The sequence below is a fragment of the Fundulus heteroclitus genome, unplaced genomic scaffold (genome assembly GCF_011125445.2).
Source record: "Fundulus heteroclitus isolate FHET01 unplaced genomic scaffold, MU-UCD_Fhet_4.1 scaffold_191, whole genome shotgun sequence".
NCBI lineage: Eukaryota > Metazoa > Chordata > Actinopteri > Cyprinodontiformes > Fundulidae > Fundulus > Fundulus heteroclitus.
The window spans coordinates 86,114-107,705 of record NW_023396603.1 but is presented as its reverse complement, the minus strand read 5'-3'; the positions used below and the strand labels follow the sequence as shown (position 1 = coordinate 107,705).

At 45.4% G+C, this 21,592-nt stretch overlaps 1 protein-coding gene across 5 annotated transcripts in view; it reads right to left on the bottom strand.

Annotated features, from left to right (window-relative positions):
• The window catches only part of LOC105922786 (large neutral amino acids transporter small subunit 3), a 102,981-nt gene that overhangs the window by 10,465 nt on the left and 70,924 nt on the right, over nucleotides 1-21,592 (bottom strand). The window contains exon 1 of one of the 5 annotated variants that reach the window (XM_036129596.1): nucleotides 11,545-11,623. The exons of the other annotated variants lie outside the window; for them this stretch is intronic. Coding sequence (XP_035985489.1) covers nucleotides 11,545-11,611 — 67 coding nt within the window. The 5' untranslated portion in view covers nucleotides 11,612-11,623. Of the gene's footprint in view, nucleotides 1-11,544; nucleotides 11,624-21,592 lie in introns of those variants that run through there. 5 annotated transcript variants of the gene reach the window in all.

Sequence of the window (21,592 nt, the reverse complement as noted above, 5' to 3'; positions counted from 1 at the left end):
ATCTATGGTTATAGACAACTCCCTCTCCCACACACCCCTGACACCCCGCCCATCAGTAGCTGAAATCCCGTTCAGCACACGGTAAAATGAGCTCAGAGACGCTTTCACTTGTTGATTAAACAGAATTTTCTCAACAGCAGATGTTTCAGGGTGGTCAATGAGGCTTGTGCTGTGAGTAATATAATGCCTTATTTGCAAGAAACGATAGAAATCCTGTTTGGAGAGCTTGTAAATGTTTGCAAGCTGTTCAAATGACATGAGCTTATGATCTGCAAATAGGTCACTAAGGGATCTGATGTTCTTGTTAGACCATTGTCGAAAACCAGGGTCCGAGGAGCCCGGGGGAAAAGCAGGATTATTTATTATTGGGGTAAAAATGGATGTGATATTTGATCTTTTCTCAAGGCGCCGGGTAATTCGCCATGCTTTTAGAGTATTGATTGTTACCGGATTTGCACAGAGGGTTTTGATTTCTGCAAAAATTTTAAAAAAACAACAGGTCGCTTAGTCTGCAGTGTGACAGTGCTGTCTCAATGTCCATCCAAATTGAGGTTTTACCCGTAACCCATTCTTGTACAAATCTCAAATGGGCGCAAAGTTGGTAAATTTTAATATTAGGCAGATCTAGGCCGCCCCTTGTGCTTGGTAGATGTAACACAGCCAACTTAAGCCTGGGTCTGCGCTTGCTCCAGATAAAAGCGCTAAGCCAACCATCTATATCCTTCAACACCCGCTTAGAAAACAACACAGGAATCATTTGGATAGGATACAGTAACCTAGGCAGCACATTCATTTTGACCAGAGCAATGCGTCCCAGGAAGGAAATGGGAAGTGACATCCATAGCTCTAGGTCCTGTTTGATTTTACAAAATAGTGGGGGAAAGTTGGCTTTATATAATTGATCAAAGGATGGGGTGATGAAGATTCCTAAGTACACAAATCCACTGGGAGACCATTTAAAAGGAATGGGAGGTGTAGTAAATGGTATTGTTGAAAGGATGCCGAGAGGCATCGCCTCAGATTTAGTTAGGTTAATCTTGTAACCGGAGAAACAACTAAATCGGTCGATCACATCGAGAAGGCCCGGTATAGATGTTTCAGGGTCGGTTAGGAGGATCAGAATATCATCCGCGTATAAGGTTATTTTGTGACACAGCTGTCCAATCTCCAAACCACGTATCATGGGCGTCGTCCTAATGGCCTCTGCAAGTGGCTCTATAGCCAAAACAAATAAGAGAGGCAATAAAGGGCAGCCCTGCATCACTCCCCTATGAGTATTAAAGTATTCGGACTTGAGTCCATTAGTTAAAACTGCTGCCTGTGGTTCAGTATATATAATCCTAATCCATTTTATAAAATTTACCCCCAATCCAAATTTGTCCAGTGTATAGAGCAAGAAAGACCATTCAATTCGGTCAAAAGCCTTCTCTGCGTCTAGAGAAAGCACCAGTCCACTAATAGAGTTCTGCTTGAAAGCTAGGATAGCATTTAACAAGCGTCTTACATTGGAAGCTGAGCTCCGACCCTTTACAAAACCTGTCTGGTCTTCTTTTACCAATGCTGGCAATAACCTTTCCAACCGAGTGGCCAGGATCTTGGACAGCAGCTTCCTATCTACATTTAGAAGAGCTATGGGCCTATAGGATCCGCATAAGTCAGAACACTTCCCCTTTTTTAAGATCAAAGATATATTGGCCTCCTTCAATGTCTGTGGGAATACTCCTGTAGTAAAGGAGTGGTTGAACATGTCAAGAAGAGGGTCTGCTAGGATATTTTGAAAATGTTTGTAAAATTCGGAACAGAATCCGTCAGAGCCTGGCGATTTCCCATTTTGTAACGCTTTGATAGCTTTAATTACTTCAGTTTTAGTTATGGGGCTATTGAGGGCAGTTCTATGCTCTTCTGACAGACGTGGTAAATCTATCTGAGCAAAGAAGTTGTCCATGAGCTGCCCTTGCTCCTGATTTTGATCAGAAGAGTAGAGGTTTTCATAAAAAGTCTTAAAACAAATATTGATTAATTTGTTTTCGTATATCTTGTGGCTACCTTTGTCTGTAATAGCAGCAATAATTTGGGATTCTGTGCGTTTTTTCACATAATATGCCAAGCATTTGCCTGCTTTGTCTCCATGTTCATAAAACCTCTGTCTTGAGTATTTGATTTTCTTTTCTGCTTCTCTGGTGAGAAGGCAATTTAAAGCTGTTCTAATTGTCGTGATTTCTTGCCACAATGATGGTGATGGAGAGGTTATATATACTTTTTCTTTATCAGCCAATTCACTCTCTAAAGATTTTTGTTTCTCCTGTCTTTTGCGGTTCTTTGTTGCAGAGTACAAAATAATTAACCCTCTGGCATAGGCTTTGCATGTTTCCCACAAGACAGAGGCGTTACTGGCAGATGGAGCATTAATTTCAAAAAACATTTTAAGTTCACTAGAAAGGTTGGAGGTGAATTTCTCGTCTTTAAGAATAGTGGTGTTGAATCTCCAGTGGCGAGAATGATATAACTCTGTTTTAAGATGAAGTTCCAAAATTACTCTTGCGTGGTCAGAAATAATTATACTGGTTATGTCGCATGATAAAACTGACTGTAAGGCGGTTTTTGGGAGGAGAAAGTAATCAATCCTAGTTTGACACACGGATTTAATATCAAGTTAAAATCACCGGCAACAATGACAGTGGAACTAGAAAGAAATGGAGCCAAGTCCAGAAACATTTTGGTTAGAAAATTAACTGGGTGGGCAGGTGGAAAGTACACATTCATCATTACAATACTCTGACCATGCAAAGTTCCTTTGATTATCACATAGCGACCACTCGGGTCCTTAATGCTGTCAGATACTATAAGAGGTAAATTCTTTCTTATCAACACTGCTACACCCCTGCTTCTCGATGTGAACGACGAGAAGAACACTTGGCCAAATGGCCCTTGTTGTAACTTTAAATGCTCTATATCATCAAGATGCGTCTCTTGTAACATAGCAACATCTTTCCTTATGCATGTAATTATTTTTCTCCGCTTAATAGGGCTGTGGACACCCCGTACATTCCAGGTGCATACCCGTAACTTATTCATTATTAGTATTATTAATGATCCAGACAAACCATATTAAGACATGTGAACCACCATGCACTGAGTAAGAGTTGAGTAGGTGAACAAAGAGAAATAAAGAAAAGTGATACAAAGATCTGTACAACAAAACATTTAACAAACAACAGTTTGGCAACAACCCTACTAAACATGTAGGGAAAAACTTCCTTCTCCTGCCTGCCGCTGGGAGCCAGCAGGTGCAACAAGCGCTCACCGCGCATCTCCTCATAGGCATAAACACACTACAGTCCGCTAAGCACACGGCAGAGCAGAATTGAACATTACTTTTCACCTCGTTAAAGAAGAAAAACCTGGTGTTTTTCTTCTTTTTTTCTCCCTCCTGCTACTTATAATAATAAGTAGCAGGAGGGAGAAAAAAAGAAGAAAAACACCAGGCACGGCATTGCCCTTCTGAGTTCGACTGATACTCACACCGTTCCATAGGGCACTGTTCGGACGCGGTGCTGGGAAAAATAAATCCGGTGTTTACAAATGTTTAGGGCAGCAATTCCACGTAAGTGGCGGCTGCCTCCGGTGTGTCAAATCTCTTCACTGTACCGTTGATAGACAGCTTCAGAATAGCGGGATAAAGGAGGGTATAGTCCACATTCTTCCTCCTGAGGGAAACCTTCACCTCATCAAAAGCCTTGCGTTTCTTGGCCACCGCCGCCGAGTAATCGTTGAAAAAGGAAACTTTAATCCGATCCGCTGGCTGATTCGGCTCCGTAGCGAGGCGCCGAGCTGCCGTCATCACTCGTTGTTTATCAGCGAAGTTGTGAAGTTTCATGATGATGGGTCTTGCGCGTTGGTTAGTGCCCGGTCTCGGTGCTAGGGAGCGGTGAGCGTGGTCAACCTTAATCTTCCCGGATTTTGTTGGTAGATTGAGATGGGAGGGGAGCCACGTCTCCATGAAAGTGACTAGGTCTTTTCCCTCCGTGCCCTCGGGCAGTCCAACCAATCGAAGATTGCATCTGCAGCTGCGGTTCTCCAGGTCATCAAAATGATTTGCCATGTCGGATGTTTGCTTCTCAAGTTTCACCACTTTAGCCTGCAGCGCGTCCATCGTGTCTTCCACGCTCGAGATCCGTGTCTCAGTCTCCCCGACGCGCGTCGCCAGGGCCTGCATCTGGGACGTTTGTTCGCGTATAGCAGCCAACACGGTGTTGACTTTGGCGTCCAGTAACTTTGTGATGTTATCAGTTATCTTGCTCAAAGCCAAAAGGATATTTGGGTCGACGTCACTTTCATATTCTGCGACTTCAGCAGCGGCATCCATTTCGTTAGTGTTTTCGGGTTCTACAGCAGTAGGCCCCGAAGCATCGCTGGGTTGATCCCCAGAAGCAGTATTTCTCTTAGATTTGACACGAGGCATTTTCAAAAAGTAGTCAGTCAGGCTCATTATAGAGCTACTCCCGCGCACATTTATAACGTTTTACCAGGTGAACACGTGTTTTAGACGGATATTTCAGCTAACTCCACCGGAGCTCCACAGACGAGGTGCTCACACTACGACGCCATCTTGCCTTCTCTCAGTGTGATTTATTAATTAGTCCCAGGTTTTGTATCGTCCACTAGGCCCTTATTCTCAGTTTTTAGATCAGTTCTCAGACTTCTTATCTGACTAAGTGCTAAATACTGACAAGGCAAGGAAAAACTGGCGGCACCAACTTCCGGCAGCGGCTTGGGCATACAGCTCCGACCACTTGCGGACATTTTTTTTATAACAAATGCCGCCAAACTCACTACAAATTACTCATCTACTCAGCCGATCAGTACATGACCGCCAGCGCCTGCTGGAGTTACGGTCATGTAGTGTTTTTGGACTTGTAACCACTACTACGCTCGATTGTTTACACGGCTTTGGAGTACTCCAGGAGCAAGTCCCAGAGACCTGTGACGACGTGGACTTGCTGAGCAGCTCAAGCCTGGAGGAGGGCCAAGTGGAAGCAGTGCAGCCGGCCGAAGAAAGGCGGCTGTCGCGGAGGTTTAGGAGCTAAGATGAAGGCTAACCCCTTTAGACCGCTGCTTCCATTCATCCTGCCCTCCAACGTCCGCTCACTGGATAACAAAACTGACCATTTACAACTCGAGCTCTCTGCAAAGATGGAGTTTAGAGATTGCTGCGCTCTCATCCTGATTGAGACATGGCTCACATCATCAATCCACGGTAAGACCCGGGGAGGCGGACTCTGCGTTTACATCAATAACCCCTGGTGTAAAAATGCTAGAATAGTCACAAGCTTTCTCTCTCTGGACATAGAGCTCCTGATTGTTAGCTGCAGACCGTTTTATCTGCCCAGAGAGTTTACTGTTGTTATCATCGCAGCGGTTTATGTTCCTCCGAGTGCTAACACAAAAGAGGCCATGAGTGTTCTCTATCAAACTATCTCTGAGCTGCAATCTGCACACACAGAGGGTGTTTTCATTGCTGGGGATTTTAACCAGGCAAATATGAAAACTGTTCTCCCTGAATGTTGTTTGCGCTTATGCGCCAAACAGCAGTTCAGATTACCCACCCTTTTTGGAGTCATTGGAAGGGGTACTGGAGAGTGCCCCTCCTGGGGACTCCCTCGTTTTGCTGGGAGACTTCAACGCTCACGTGGGCAATGACAGTGGGACCTGGAGGGGCGTGGTTGGGAGGAATGGCCCACCTGATCTGAACTCGAGTGGTGTTTTGTTGTTGGACTTCTGTGCTCGTCATGGATTGTCCATCACAAACACCATGTTCAAGCATAAGGGTGTCCATATGTGTTCTTGGCACCAGGACACCCTAGGTCGCAGTTCAATGATCGACTTTGTTGTCGTTTCATCTGATCTGCGGCCGTATGTCTTAGACACTCGGGTGAAGAGAGGGGCGGAGCTCTCCACCGACCACTACCTGGTGGTAAGTTGGCTCCGATGGCGGGGGAGGAAGCCGGTCCGACCGGGCAGGCCAAAACGCACTGTGAGGGTTTGCTGGGAATGTCTGGCAGAGTCCCCTGTGAGGCGGAGCTTTAACTCCCACCTCCGGGAGAACTTTAAACACGTCCCGAGGGAGGCGGGGGACATTGAGTCTGAATGGACCATGTTCCACGCCTCTATTGTTGAGGCGGCTAGTCGGAGCTGTGGCCGCAAGGTTGTCGGTGCATGTCGCGGCGGCAACCCTCGAACCCGCTGGTGGACACCAGCGGTGAGGGAAGCCGTCAAGCTGAAGAAGAAGTCCTACCGGGCTTTTTTGGCCTGTGGTACTCCGGAAGCAGCTGACGTGTACCGGCAGTCGAAGCGGCAGGTGGCTCGGCTGGTCGCCGAGGCAAAAACTCGGGCATGGGAAGAGTTCGGAGAGGCCATGGAGAAAGACTTCCGTACGGCTTCGAAGCGATTCTGGTCCACTATCCGGCGTCTCAGGAGGGGGAAGCAGTGCAGTACCAACACCGTTTACAGTGGGGGTGGTGTGCTGCTGACCTCAACTCGGGACGTCGTGCGTCGGTGGGCGGAATACTTCGAAGACCTCCTTAATCCCACCAACACGTCTTCCATTGAGGAAGCAGAGCCTGAGGACTCTGGGTCTGGTTCTCCCATCTCTGGTGCTGAGGTTGCCAAGGTTGTTAAAAAGCTCCTCGGTGGCAAGGCCCCGGGGGTGGATGAGATTCGCCCTGAGTACCTTAAGGCTCTGGATGTTGTGGGGCTGTGTTGGTTAACACGGGTCTGCAACATTGCGTGGACATCGGGGGCAGTTCCCCTGGACTGGCAGACTGGGGTGGTGGTCCCCCCTATTTAAAAAGGGGGACCGGAGGGTGTGTTCCAACTACAGAGGAATCACACTCTTAAGCCTCCCTGGTAAGGTCTTTTCAGGGGTTCTGGAAAGGAGGGTCCGTCGGATAGTCGAATCTCGGATTCAGGAAGAGCAGTGTGGTTTGTTTTCGTCCCGGCCGTGGAACACTGGACCAGCTCTACACCCTCAGCAGGATTCTTGAGGGGGCATGGGAGTTTGCCCAACCAGTCTACATGTGCTTTGTGGATCTGGAGAAGGCATTCGACCGTGTCCCCCGGGGGATCCTGTGGGGGGTACTCCGGGAGTATGGAGTACCGGACCCTTTAATAAGGGATGTCAGGTTTCTGTACGACCGGTGTCAGAGTCTGGTCTGCATTGCCGGCAGTAAGTCGGACTCGTTTCCGGTGAGAGTTGGACTCCGCCAAGGTTGCCCTTTGTCACCGATTCTGTTCATAACCTTTATGGACAGAATTTCTAGGCGCAGCCAAGGTGTTGAGGGGATCCGTTTTGGTGGCCTTAGGATTGCGTCTCTGCTATTCGCGGATGACGTGGTCCTATTGGCTTCATCAGGGTGTGATCTACAGCTCTCACTGGAGCTGTTTGCAGCCGAGTGGTCTTGAACCGGAAAAGGGTAGAGTGCCTTCTCCGGGTTGGGGAGGATGTGCTGCCCCTAGTGGAGGAGTTCAAGTATCTTGGGGTCTTGTTCAAGAATGAAGGGAAGATGGAGCGGGAGATCGACAGGCGGATTGGTGCAGCGTCTGCTGTGAAGCGGGCGCTGTACCGATCCGTTGTGGTGAAGAGAGAGCTGAGCCAAAAGGCGAAGCTCTTGATTTACCGGTCGATCTACGTTCCTACCCTCATCTATGGTCACGAGCTTTGGGTCGTGACCGAAAGAACGAGATCCCGGATACAAGCGGCTGAAATGAGTTTTCTCCGTAGTGTGTCTGGGCTCTCCCTTAGAGATAGGGTGAGGAGCTCAGTCATCCGGGGAGGACTCAGAGTAGAGCCGCTGCTCCTCCACGTCGAGAGGAGCCAGTTGAGGTGGCTCGGGCATCTGGTCAGGATGCCTCCTGGACGCCTCCCTGGAGAGGTGTTCCGGGCACGTCCCACCGGGAGGAGGCCCAGGGGAAGACCCAGGACACGCTGGAGGGACTATGTCTCCTGGCTGGCCTGGGAACGCCTTGGGATTCCTCCTGAGGAGCTGGCCCAAGTGGCTGGGGAGAGGGACGTCTGGGCCTCCCTACTGAAGCTGCTACCCCCGCGACCCGACCCCGGATAAGCGGAAGAAGACGGACGGACAGACGGACGGACGGACGGACGGTTCTCCCTCATTTCTACCAACACGTGGATATTGCTACTCGGGGAGAGAACACTCTAGACTTAGTTTACACAAATATAAAAGGAGCATTCAAGGCAACCCCCCGCCCCCACCTCGGCTCTTCAGACTACCTTTCTGTGATGCTAATTCCTGCATAAAGACCCCTGCTGATCAGAGCTAAACCTATAGTGAGGCAGGTGAGGGTGTGGACTGAGGGAGCAATGGAGGCACTCTAGGACTGTTTTGAATGCTCTGACTGGGACATGTTCAAAGCTGCAGCAACTTATGAAGACAAAATCAACATTGATGAGTACGCCATGACTGTGTCAGCCTACATCAACAGATGCATTGAGGACGTCAGCACCAAAAAGACCATCATCACCGAGCCAACCAACGACCCTAGATTACTGAGGAGGTCCATCAAGCGCTAAAAGCACGGAACTCAGTCTTCAAGTCTGGTGACAAGGAAGGCACTGAGGACAGCGAGAGCCAACTTGAACCGTGCCATCAGGTTAGCGAAGCGGAACCACAGTCAGAAAATCCAGGAGCTTTTCCATGACGCCAGCAACACCAGGAGCATGTGGAAAGGCATACAGGCAGGCATGGACAAGTAATTACCAGGCATTTTCCCGGGGGGCCGACGTGCTGTTTGGGCCGGCAGACCCGAAATGTATATTATTATTATTATTATTATTATTATTATTATTATTATTATTATTTTATCAGGACGCAGGGCGGGTGTTTCCTGGATGTGACGTAGCGGAGAAGCGACCGTGAGATTCCAACAACAATGGCGGCTCGCATCGAGGAAGCAAGCGTTAGCATTGATGCTGCTATTTCTTCTGTGCTGTCCAATCTACCTGATATTGTTTCATTAAAAGAACATCAGAGAATGGCTCTGAAGGCTTTTGTTGGTGGAAACGATGTTTTCGCCATTCTCCCGACCGGATTTGGCAACCGGTTAGCCACTACCGAGCGGTTAGCCGCTAACCGTTAGCGGTTAGCGGCTAACCATATTAGGAGGCCTTTAGTCCTCAACGCGGTCCGCCCGGGATCGACTCCGACCCGCGGCGCTTTGCCGCCTGTCTCCCCCCCCTCTTCCTGTCAGCTCACTGTCAATAAAACACATGCCACTAGAGCAGCAAACACATAAAGTTTTTTTTCCCCTGCGCCGCTCTCATCAGCGTCACGGGTTAGCTTCGGTGTGAGTGGTTGAAATAGCACGTCGATAAAGATGACAGACAAGTGGCTTATCCAATCATATGCAAGAATTTTTGATAAGGCCCAACCTTCAATAAAGGCAATTTCTATGGCGGTGTCCCAGATGTATGTGAGTGGAGCTAGGCGGAGCGAGACATGCGTCTGGCTGTTGTCAGGTTAGGAAGTTTGCCCTTTATCAACGAAAATGGCCTTTTGAAACTCGTTTTTTTTTTTTATTATTAATATTCAGGGCAGTCAAAATTAGCCGGTCAACGGCGGCAAATCGGCATCTATAGCAGCTCTTGCCGCCGCCTACATTTCCCCGATTATATAATGGAGCGATATTTGTGCCTTCTGGTTGAGCATGGAGCAGACCCTGGACTGGAAGCTGTCTTCTTTGTTTTCTTACCTCGGAGTGGCCATCGTCCTTTTAGTACTATCTTTGATGTGTCAATCATACAATTTAACCAATCAAATCAATGACTGAAGGCAACATGCTAGCCAATCACAGCTGGAGAGGGGCGGGACACCGAGTCATAGCCTTCAGTCGCTGCCGCAGTTCGGCTGTGGTCACCGTTGGTGTCGGTAGAGCGGGATGGAAATTTGGTCTGATTACCAAACAATTACAAGAAGTGACAACAAAGCAGAGAGCGAGCTGGAAGGAGCGCTATTAGTTTATGTTTGAAATGTCAGCACTGAAGTCTAAACTGGAGTAAACATTCACGCTAGGAGGGTTAGCTAGGGGAAAGCTAGCAGGGTGAGCTAGGACAGCTAGCAGGGTGAGCTAGGACAGCTAGCAGGGTTAGCTTGGACAGCTAGCAGCACAAGGAGCAGAATCAAGCACTAAAACTGCCAAACTGAAGAGACTTGAGTTACTTGCTGGTAGAAGGGAACTGTGCATTGTTCTGCTCCTTGTTCTCACAGCTGCTGTAATTACAGAACCTGTTTTAGACAGAATTGTTACTTCAGTCAGTGTTCAGCCTGACACCAGCGCTCTTGTTTATTAGCGTGTAGCTTATGCTGGACTTTTGAGTTAAGACACAGCGCTACAGGTTACCCTATCTCATCTCTATCTGTTAGTTTCCCAGTAACCCAAACTAGCATAAAACCTGCCCAACTTAAAAGAAAAAACAAGGCCAAATCTCAAACTCTTTCATGCTAAAAGCACAGAACTATTAAAAACACATAAGAACATACCATTAGCCCACAACTGAGCTGAAGCAAAGAAAAAAAACTGCGCATATGGGCTCCAAACAAAATGTGACAACCAAATAACACACAAGATCTCTTTAACAATCAGGATATTTCACCCAGAAAAAATAAATTATAAGTAGCTTCCCAACATGAGTTGTAAATCTACCTTAATATGAACTTAATTTCTCTCAGTATAGCTCAATTAAACATTTCTCTTACACGCAGTCATGACATATTTTTAAGTTGATAAGTAGAACTCAACCCTTCTTTTGAAAGTATTTTAAGTGTCCACTCTCACTAATTTCCATTAACCTGGCCTCAAAGTATTGCACAGTTGGTATTGCACAGTTGGTATACACATTCAGTACACAAAAAAAAAATGTGGTGGGCCAGTCTAATCCAAAATGCCAGGGCCGATTTTTTTGTCCCAGTCCACCTCTGCATACGGGTGATCACTGAATACAACTTGCCCTCCCACCCGGTGGGTGAAGTTGATGCTAACTTCCTCAATGGACTAAATAACTTTTTTGGTAGGTTTGAGGCACTAAACAGCACCCCAGCAGTGAAGGCTGTTCCCCATCAGGAAGAGGAGGTACTCTGCCTCGACACCGCTGACGTGTGGAAGACTCTGAAGAGAGTCAACCCGCGGAAAGCCCCAGGTCCCGATAACATACCTGGGCGGGTGCTCAAGCAGTGTGCAGGTCAGCTGGTTGGTGTCCTAACAGATATTTTTAACACCTCGCTGGACCAAGCCACAGTGACTGCATGCTTTAAGTCTGCCTCCATCATTCCAGTGCCGAAGAAACCTCAAGTCACCTGTTTCAACGACTACCGGCTTGTTGCACTGACTCCCATCATGATGAAGTGCTTTGAAAGCCCGGTAAGGGAACACATCATCTCCAGTCTCCCCCTAACACTCGACCCGTTCCAGTTTGTCTACTGGCGGAACCGCTCCACTTAGGATGCCACTCTTCACCTGAGCCTGACCCACCTGGAGGAGAAGAACATCCTGTGCAGATGCTGTTCCTGGACTTCAGTTCAGCGTTTAACACCATCATCCCTCAACACCTGGTTGAGGGATGATGGAACATCTGGGCTTCAGCACACCTCTTTGCAACTGGCTGCTAGACTTTCTCACCAACAGACCTCAGTTAGTCCGGGTCGGACAGAACACCTCTGAGGTCATCACTCTTAGCACGGGCTCCCCACAGGGCTGCATTCTGAGCCCCCTGCTGTTCACCCTGATGACACATGACTGCGTCCCCAGGTTCACTACCAATCACATTGTGAAGTTTGCAGACGACACGACGGTGGTGGGCCTGATCAGAGACGACAACGACCAGGACTACAGAGAGGAGGTGGAGCAGCTGGTGGGCTGGTGAAGAGAAAACAGCCTGATCCTGAATGTGGAGAAGACGAAGGAGACCGGCCTTGCCACGCTCCACTGCTCATCAACAGCTTAGCAGTGGAGGTGGTCAGCAGCACCAAGTTCCTGGGTGTGCACATCACAGACAATCTCACCTGGTCTGTGAACACCACGTCACTGGTCAAGAGGGCACAGAAGCGACTGTACTTCCTACGGAGGATGAGGAGAGCCCACCTGCCCCGCCCATCCTCACGACCTTCTACAGAAGCACCATAGAGAGCATTCTGACCAGCTGTCTCTCTGTGTGGTGTGGAGGCTGCAGCGCCTCCGACTGGAAGAACGTGAGGAGAGTGGTGAGGACAGCAGAAGGGATCATCGGGGCTCTTCTTCCCTCCATTAAGGACATTTCATCCCAGTGCTGCATGTCCCGAGCCCTTAACATCATCAGGGACCCCTCACACCCCCACCATGGACTGTTCTCCCTGCTGTCCTCTGGGAAGAGGAATGGTTAGTAAATTCTGCTGCATAATGTGACGGCACACTGTTTTTCTCTTGCACTGTTCACTGCTGCACTTTATATTGCAATGTTGCCTTATTCCACCTGGAATCTGACTATACTCCTATAAGCTGTATGCAACAAAATTTCGTTCTGTATGCACCCTGTACATACAAAATGACAAATAAAGTTGTCTAAGTCTAAGTATAAGTTTCTTTATGAAGCACTTTTCATTAACGAGACGATTCAAAGTCCCATACATGAATAAAATTTTTAAAAAAAACAGGAAACAAAAGCATTACAGAGACAGAGGGAAGATATTACAGAGGCAAGCACGTTGCATTGGAATAGAAGCAGCAGGTCAGATACAGTATAAGACAAGTTGGACTAAATACTTCAACATTAACATTTAAAGGCAACAAATAGGTTTTTAACCTTGATTTAAAGGAACTCAGACTTTCAGCACTTTTAAAGTCTTCTGGGAGTTTGTTCCAGATAAGCGGAGCATAAAAACTAAATTCTGCTTCTCTGTTTTTGGTTTTAGGTATGCATAGTAGATTTTAGCCAGAAGACCTGAGTGGTCTGGAAGGTTGATACGTGGATAACAAGTCTTCAATGTATTTAGGTACTAAGCCTTTCATTGATTTATAGACAAACAGGAGTATGGTTTATTCTTTGAGATACAGGGAGCCAGTGTAAGGACTTTAGAACTGGGGTGATGTGCTCTACTTTCTTAGTCTTAGTGAGGACGTGGGCAGCAGCGTTCTGGATCAGCTGCAGCTGTTTGATTAACTTTTTTGGCAGACCTGTGAAGACACCATTGCAGTAATCGATTTGAATAAAAATAAACATGTGTTTCAGTTTTTCAAGATCCTACTGAAAGATTTGTCCTTTAATCCTGGAAATGTTATCCAGGTGATAGAAGACCCACTTTATAATTTTGTTTAGATGCCTTTGGGGGTTCAGGTTCAGGTCCATCCGTGCACCCAGATTTTGGACCTGATCCGTGATTAGTAGCCGAAGCAGCTTAAGCTGTGCACTAACTTTTGATCGCTCATCTATTGGTCCAAAAATGATTACTTCAGTTTTGTTTTTATTCAATCAACCAAAGATTTGGCACATCCATGCATTGATTTCTTCTAAGCATTTACTCAGTGCTTGAATGGGTTCATAGTCACCTGGTGACATGGTGATGTAGAGCTGTGTCATCTGCATAGTTATGGTAACTAATGTTGTTGTTTTTTTATTATCTGAGCTAGAAAGAGCATGTAGATATTGAATAGGAGGGAACCAAAGATGGACCCTTGGGGAATCCCACATTTGATTTTTGTTGCCTCTGATTTAAAGTTGCATACTGATACAAAAAGGTCCCTGTCCTTTATGTAGGAGTTAATCCAGTTGAGTGCTGTACCAGAAAGGCCGACCCAGTTTTCCAGGCACTCTAACAGAATAGCGTGATCGACAATATCGGATGCTGTACTAAGGTCCAATAATACCAATACTGTGATTCTTCCACAGTCTGCTTTTATATGGATGTCATTGAGCTGTCATGATCATGGCACTGATGCTATCTGACTCTACACACCTGCTCAGCTCCACCCCATTTCTCATTACCTCTCATCCAATCCACCTGCACATGCCAGTATATAACCAGCCTTCAGACCAGACATCAGTGGCAGATTATTTTGAGCCATCCGGTGAGACTTATTCCAGCGTTCTATATCCTGACTTCTGATTGCCTGTTTCCTGACCTGTTCTGCCTCTTAACCTCTGAGCCTGCCTGATCCCTGCCTGCTCTGACTGCCTGTGCACCGGTCCGGACTTGCTACCTGATATCTGAGCCTGCCTGATCCCGTTCTGATCGTAAGCCTGCCTGTGTACCGAACCTGGAACTATGCCCTGACCTCGTCCTGGATTTCCCTGAGGCTCTTGCCTGTTCCCTGTTCCACCGTTCGCCTGCGAGAATTCTGTTGTGGGACTTCCTGAGTTGCGTTACCAACATAAACACAACAGTCAGCCAGAAGGGATGTGTTTATTACCTGTGTCAAATCAGACATTATGACAACCTTCTTAATGAAAGCTGTGCGTAGAACAGATGTTCTACGCACAGATGTTCTACGCATCTAGGCAGCAGGAGGAGAAACTTAGCTGGTGAATGATTTCTTCTAAGCTTTTGTAGTGTATTTGGCTTAATTGGGGCATTTTGTCAAGATCGGTTCTAGTTGGAGACAGCTTTGGTATTGAACTTGATATGGATGTACAGAATGCCCCTCAAACCTTTTGTATTTTGTCAGTAAAGAACTTCGCAAATTCGTTGCAGGCCCTGGTTTGAGTGGAGCTCAGAAGCCACAGACACAGGAGGGTTTGTAAACCTGTCAATTATGGTAAATAAGGCACGAGCATTAATAATGTTTTTGTTGTTGATCTCAGAGAAGAAAGATTCCCTTGCATTTTTCAGCTGTAAGTTATATATGTAAAGTTTCTCTTTCTAGATGTCATAGTGAACCTGTGCCCATATTCACAGAGTCCTCACAGAGAGCTCCTATGTTAGCCTTCTTTGTCTGCTCTCTCAGAGCAGACAAAGAAGGCCTGGACCATGAGAGCCTGGTCGGCCCTGACCGACACACAAGCCAGCAGCTGAGGGAAGGTGCCTGGACCAGCCACGCTTGATTCAGGGTCTGCTAGACTCGACTGCCTGCTTCAATGGAGGACCTCCCTGACTAAATCCAGATAAACAACACACTGGAACAGAGCTACGTTTCACTCTGACTGCTGAGCAAACCAGCCGCAAAGTACAGACTGCCAAAACAGCTTTGTTCAATTTTGTCAGCTGTTGCAGGAGAGCAGACGCAAGACGGTGGATGCCTCCCCTCACCAGACAAGCTGAACGATCAGACTATTGAATGGACATCAGTCCCGACCACACATGCGTGTTTCTGCTAGGCCGCAGAAACCCAAGCATTCCCTCCACATGCTGTTGGTTAGCTCAGGGCTGAAGAGCTAACGCTAAAAAGTTGATCACAATATTCTCCTACAAAGACTTGAGCATACTGTAGGGATTAAGGGGAAAGCATTAGGCTGGTTTAAATCCTATCTGTCGGACAGATTCCAATTTGTTCATGTTCATGTTAATAATAAATCTTCTTTAAACTCTAGGGTCAGTTGTGGAGTACCACAGGGTTCAGTCCTTGGACAAATTCTCTTTACTATATATATGCTTCCAATTGGCAAAATTATTAGACAGCATAGGATTAATTTCCACTGTTATGCTGATGACACTCAGTTGTATTTGTCCATAAATCCTGATGAATCCAATCAATTACTTCAACTACAGTCATGTCTTGATGACATCAAAAGCTGGATGACTTTAAATTTCCTGCATTTACACAGAAGTTGTAATCTTTGGACCAAAGTCCTCAAAAAATAAACTTCTTAATCAATCATTTAATCTGAAAGGCATTAACTTGGCCTCTGGTAATAAAGTAAGAAATCTTGGTGTTATTTTCGACCAAGACATGTCATTTAAATTCCTTTTTTTTTTTTTTTTTTTTTTGGATTATGAAAATATTTTATTTTCCCTCCGCCTCATTATTATGCACCATGATTTAAAAACTGTTGATTCTCCGTCTCGCTGCCTAATAAACGTCGCTGCTCCCTCTTCTCTTCTCTGTCCTGCAGGACCAATCGCTGGCCAACTGGCAGCTGAAGAGACAAGTCGGGAGCGACACGCCGATCGCCTACAAGTTTTCCAGCAAGTTCACTCTGAAGGCCGGATCCACCGTGACTGTGAGTTCGCTCCACGGGTCGGTCGGTGGGTTTGTTCCGTTAAACCAGAACCAAACGGGGCGACTAAACGTCTCCCAAACTCTGCAGGTCTGGGCTGCGTCCGGAGGAGGAACCCACAACCCTCCCACCGATCTGGTCTGGAAGAGCCAGGCTTCCTGGGGCACCGGCGACCTCCTGCAGACCACCCTGATCAGCGCCGGTGGAGAGGTTCGAGTTCACATCTCAGCTGTCCTTTTGCTTTTCCTTTCACAGACTGAACGTTTTCTCTTTGGATCCATCAACAGGAAATGGCCACGAGGAAAGTGACGCGCTCCCTGTCCCAGGATGAAGATGATGATGACATGGTAAACACATCCTCTAACATCTGAGCAGCAGTTATTGGACCGTCGTGTATATTATCAGCGCTGATGGGACAGATTGAAGTTGCTTTAAGCCCAACTTTTCGTATCTTTGGTTCATTAAGTGTTTTTATATGACAAGGAAAATGTCACTTCTTCTTCATCCCAGATGTAACGATGCACCGTGTTGCATTCAGTGTCTCTTGGATGCAAACGTTCAGTCATTTCTTTCTTTACTTTGCTAGAGTTTCCAAATGATCAGACTTTATATATTTTTCTAAAGAATAGAGCTTCTGAGTGTTTTACAAACCAACTGAAAAACTTGAATGCACCATGAAGCCTGAATAAGAAAAATGGTTCCACGGTTGAGCCACAGGGAGGCTGAGAGCTGATAGTCAGAAGAGAAATGACGTCATTATGCCGTTAACTTGGTTTGTTGTTAAAGCTCTGTTTCTTTACGTTGTTAAAATAATTTCAGGCAATGAAACCAAAGGCTCATAATTGAGACTCTGGCCAAGAAGAGACTAAATTTTATGTTCTCCATAACCAAACTGCAGCATTTAAAATCAAAACTTTTTCTGCAAAGAAAATAGCTTTATAGATTGGGTTTGGTTAAATGTTAAGGCATTTTTCAGGGACTTCAGCAGATGTTGCCCACATGTTTAGACTGAGGCTAATTAGCTGTGGTGTGGCGCCCCCTGCAGGGAGCTCACAGCACCAGCGGAGAGCACGAATACAACCTGCGCAGCCGCACTGTGGTCTGGGACTCGTGTGGACAGGCGGCGCCGACGGAGCGCTCCGGCGGATTGGAAGGCCTCGGAGGACACGCCTTCTTCATGGGAACCAACGAGCCCAGACAGGTACCGGCCCGGTTCTACTGGTCCTTATACAGCTCAACTGGTCCTCACTGATGGGTTTTATGATGACGTATTACAAACAAGGAGTTTATTCCAGGTTAAAATCATAGGAATGAATCCAGTAAAAAATTAGACAAAGTTAGTTAAAATGTACTCAGTTTGGACTTGACTCCAATGAACAGATAATTAATGATAAAAAAATAAGAAAAATTACATTTTGTAATGTTGTTACCTTGTTTTTGTGTAGATCTATATTTATTTATTTTTTTATTTTTCCCCAGTGTCCTGTCTAGCAATGTGGCAATAGGAATTGATGTCTCAATGCCAGATAGAGCTCGACAGATTTTGCTTTTACAAGTGGAGCGAACAGCTTTCGCCATAGTGCTCTACTTGATTTATGCTTGTAAATAGCTTTATTGTGATTCCTGCAAGGAGAATTTCTAATTATATGGACATTACAATGGGAGAGTAAAGGAAGAACAAGAAGAGAAAGAGAAAGAAAAGAAAAAGAAAAAAAAGAGTAGAGGTGAAAGAAAGAAGAGATAAAAGGGAGAGAATGATAAAACCTTCTCCGTCTGCTCCGTCACCTGGAAAGAGAGATGCAAAAAGAACAGCACAACCAACAGACATAAAGCAACAGATACAATCGAATAACACCTAGATGCCATTGCTAAATCATATATATTATTATGTAAGCTGACATGTGTAATGTGATACTTGAAAAAAGAAAGTGAAAGAACATAAATAAATAAATAAATTATAAGATTACTGTATATAAGTGAACATTTAATACCTGGGACCCAGCACCTGTGGGAGTTTGAGAGAGTGCACTAGTTTAGGTGAAAATTATCCAGAAGGAAATAGCTTGATAGTGGTTGGAACCAAAGGCCCGCCTTCCCCGAGCACAGAGGCAGGAGTCAGGGGACCCATAACCCCGAACTCCCAGAGGGGTCCCTAAAGCAGGTGCGCCCAGGAGGGGCCGACACAGGATATCTGCAACCCCCATATTAAACAGGTTTCCAGAGTTTCCTTTTTTCACCTCTGGAATATTGCCAAAATTAGAAACATTCTGTCCAGGGGTGATGCTGAAAAACTAGTCCATGCATTTGTTACTTCAAGGCTGGACTACTGTAATTCTTTGCTATGAGGAAGTCCACAAAATGCAGTTCAAAGTCTTCAGCTGATGCAAAATGCTGCAGCAAGAGTTCAGATGGAAATCAACAAAAGGGATCATATTTATCCAATTTTAGCTTCCCTTCGTTGGCTTCCTGTTAAATCAAGAATACAATTTAAAATTCTTCTTCTAACATGTAAAGCCCTTAATAATCAAGCTCCATCATATATCAAATCTCTGATTACCCTGTATGTTCCTAACAGAGCACTTCGCTCTCAGACTGCAGGTCAGCTGGTGGTTCCTAGAGTCTCTAAAAGCAGAATGGAAGGCAGATCCTTTAGCTATCAGGCTCCTCTCCTGTGGAGACAACTCCTAGTTTTGGTCCGTGAGGCAGACACCCTGTCTACTTTTAAGACTAATCTTAAAACTTTCGTTTTTGACAGAGCTTACAACTAGAGTGGCTTATGTTGCCCTGACCTACCTATGGGGATGTGCTTCTATGGGCTTAGGCTACTGGAGGACATCAGGATCTATTTTTCTCACTCTGTCGAGTTCTACTCTTCTTCAATTATGCATTGCTTGTCATCATTTCTGCTTATAACTTTTTGTTCTCTCTCTTTTTTTCCTTATAGTAGGTACATCTCGTCTGGTGTTCTGTTATCTGAGACATCATCCAGAGAAGACAGCTCACCCGCTATTATCATCTAATATTAGGGCTGGGCAAGTTAACGCGTTAATTTCGCGTTAACTCATTAGACTATTAACGGCGATATTTTCTTTAACGCGCGTTAACGCATGTTGGTCACATGCTTTTATTTTGTGAAGGTCTGTTGCTGCGGTGTAGGGGTTTGAATCAGAACAGTAGGTGGCGATAATGCGCCAATAACCTCGCTGTCAGCCCAGCCTCAGATTCAAAGAGGAAGAAAGGTGCTGGCCGGAAAAAAACACAGCTGACATAAGGCGGAAGGCGGTGTTTCCCGCAGGTACCGCGAGCGAGCTTAGGCGAGGCGAGGCGGTGAGTTGGCGGCCGGAACAACTTTTGTGCGGAGCGGAGCGGGGGGGGGGGGGGTCTGCATCGACGCCGTCGGTGAAGTCGCTTCTCGTTTCAAAGTATCCATGTATTTTTGCCTGTTTTCCCCCTGCCATTCACTATATGCGCGCGAGAAAGCAACAACAAAAAACCGCGTGTCAACGTCAAATAAACGCAAGCATATCGAGTTAGCAAGCATTTCAGTTTAAAGTTCTTCCAGCATGGAATATGACAGAAACAAGTTAGTTGTAACCACTGCCAAGTTAAACTTTGGTATTGAACATAAAATGGTAATGCTGCTCCCTGCAGTTACCTCAGAAATTGCCTGTTTTTGGTAGATTTTTTCCCCATAAAGAGAATTCCCTGTCAGTGGCAATAAGCTTTAATTTATTATTATTGCTATTTTTTGTTTTACATGTTGAGCTTTACACTAAATATGTGTTACTGATAAGTGCTACAAATGTTACAACACTTTTGTTCATATGGCAGCAGAACATTAAAATAAAAGTGCTCTTTACACTACTTTTGAATTCATTCTTGGAATTTGTAAATACAATGCGATTAATCGCGATTAATCGCGATTAATCAGTGCGATTAATCGCGATTAAATATTTTAATCGTTGCCCAGCCCTATCTAATATAGAACAGATTACTGGATCAATGTTTGCTTCTCTGCTTGTTTGTCTCTCTTGTTGTGTCTCTGCTCTGTCTTCTGTAACCCCTAGTCGGTCGAGGCAGATGACCGTTCATACTGAGCCCGGTTCTGCTGGAGGTTTTTCCTTCCCGCTAATGGGTGGTTTTTCTTTCCACTGTCGCTTCATGCTTGCTCAGGATGAGGGATTGCTGCAAAGCCATGGACAATGCAGACGACTCTCCCTGTAGCTCTATGCTTCTCCAGGCGTGAATGCTGCTTGTCGGGACTTTGAAGCAATCAACTGATTCCCTTATATAGGACATTTTTGACCAATCTCTATAATATGGTTGATTTTGACTTTGTAAAGTGCCTCGAGATGACATGTTTCATGAATCTGGGATCCGCGAGCCAAACCAAAAGGCTTGTTAGGCGGACACTTGAATATACGGAGTATGGCTTCTAAAAATTGAGAGCTTCAACATCTGCTCTGCAACTCTAACATCGACTTTCTGGGGCTCTCTGAAACCTGGTTATCAGATAACTCTCCAGATTCAGTGGTAACTATGCCAGAGTATTATGTTTATAGGAATGACAAGACACATGGGAGGGGTGGAGGTATTCTTCTTTATGTTAAATGCGCTCTAAAATGTAGAGGGATAAACTGGCCAGAAGAAATCCAGCTCGAGTATGTTGGTGTAGAAATCTCACTCTCACCTGCAATGTCTTTTATTGTAATTTGCTTGTATCGTAAACCATCTGCTAAATTGGACTTTTATAACAACTTAAAACTTCTTCTTAATCATTGTGATTTAAATAAAGAAATTATAATTATTGGAGATTTTAATGTAAACTGGAATGATAAGAAAGCTAGAAAGAACCTAAAACAAGTCACTGAACATCTTAATTTTAAACAGTTAATAGAACAACCTACTCGAATAACTTTACACTCCAAAACTTTGATAGACTTGCTTTTTGTAAATAAACCTGGAAGAATTATCAAAATTTTTAATTATGTGACTGGGTTGTCTGACCATAATGCCATCTTCTTCTCAAGAAAACTTACAAAAAAACGTTTTAATGATTCATATAGGCCAAATGCAAAAGTCTCAACCAAAACAATAATTCCCAAAAAATTACTACTAAACCTAGTGGAAACTCTGTAAAGTTGTGATTGGAACGAAATCACTCAAAGTAAAGATGTTGAAAATAGCAGCTGCCTATGTCACAAGAAAATTACCAAAGTAATGTTAAATTTTACCAAAAGGGGTAGCCACAACAAAAGAAAGAGATATCTGGATGAATGAAGAATGTAAGAAATGGATGAGAGACAGAGATGAGCAACTAAAAAAATATATGAAATCCCATCTCATCACAGACAGGCATAAATTTACTTCATTAAGAAATAAGGTTACTCAAAT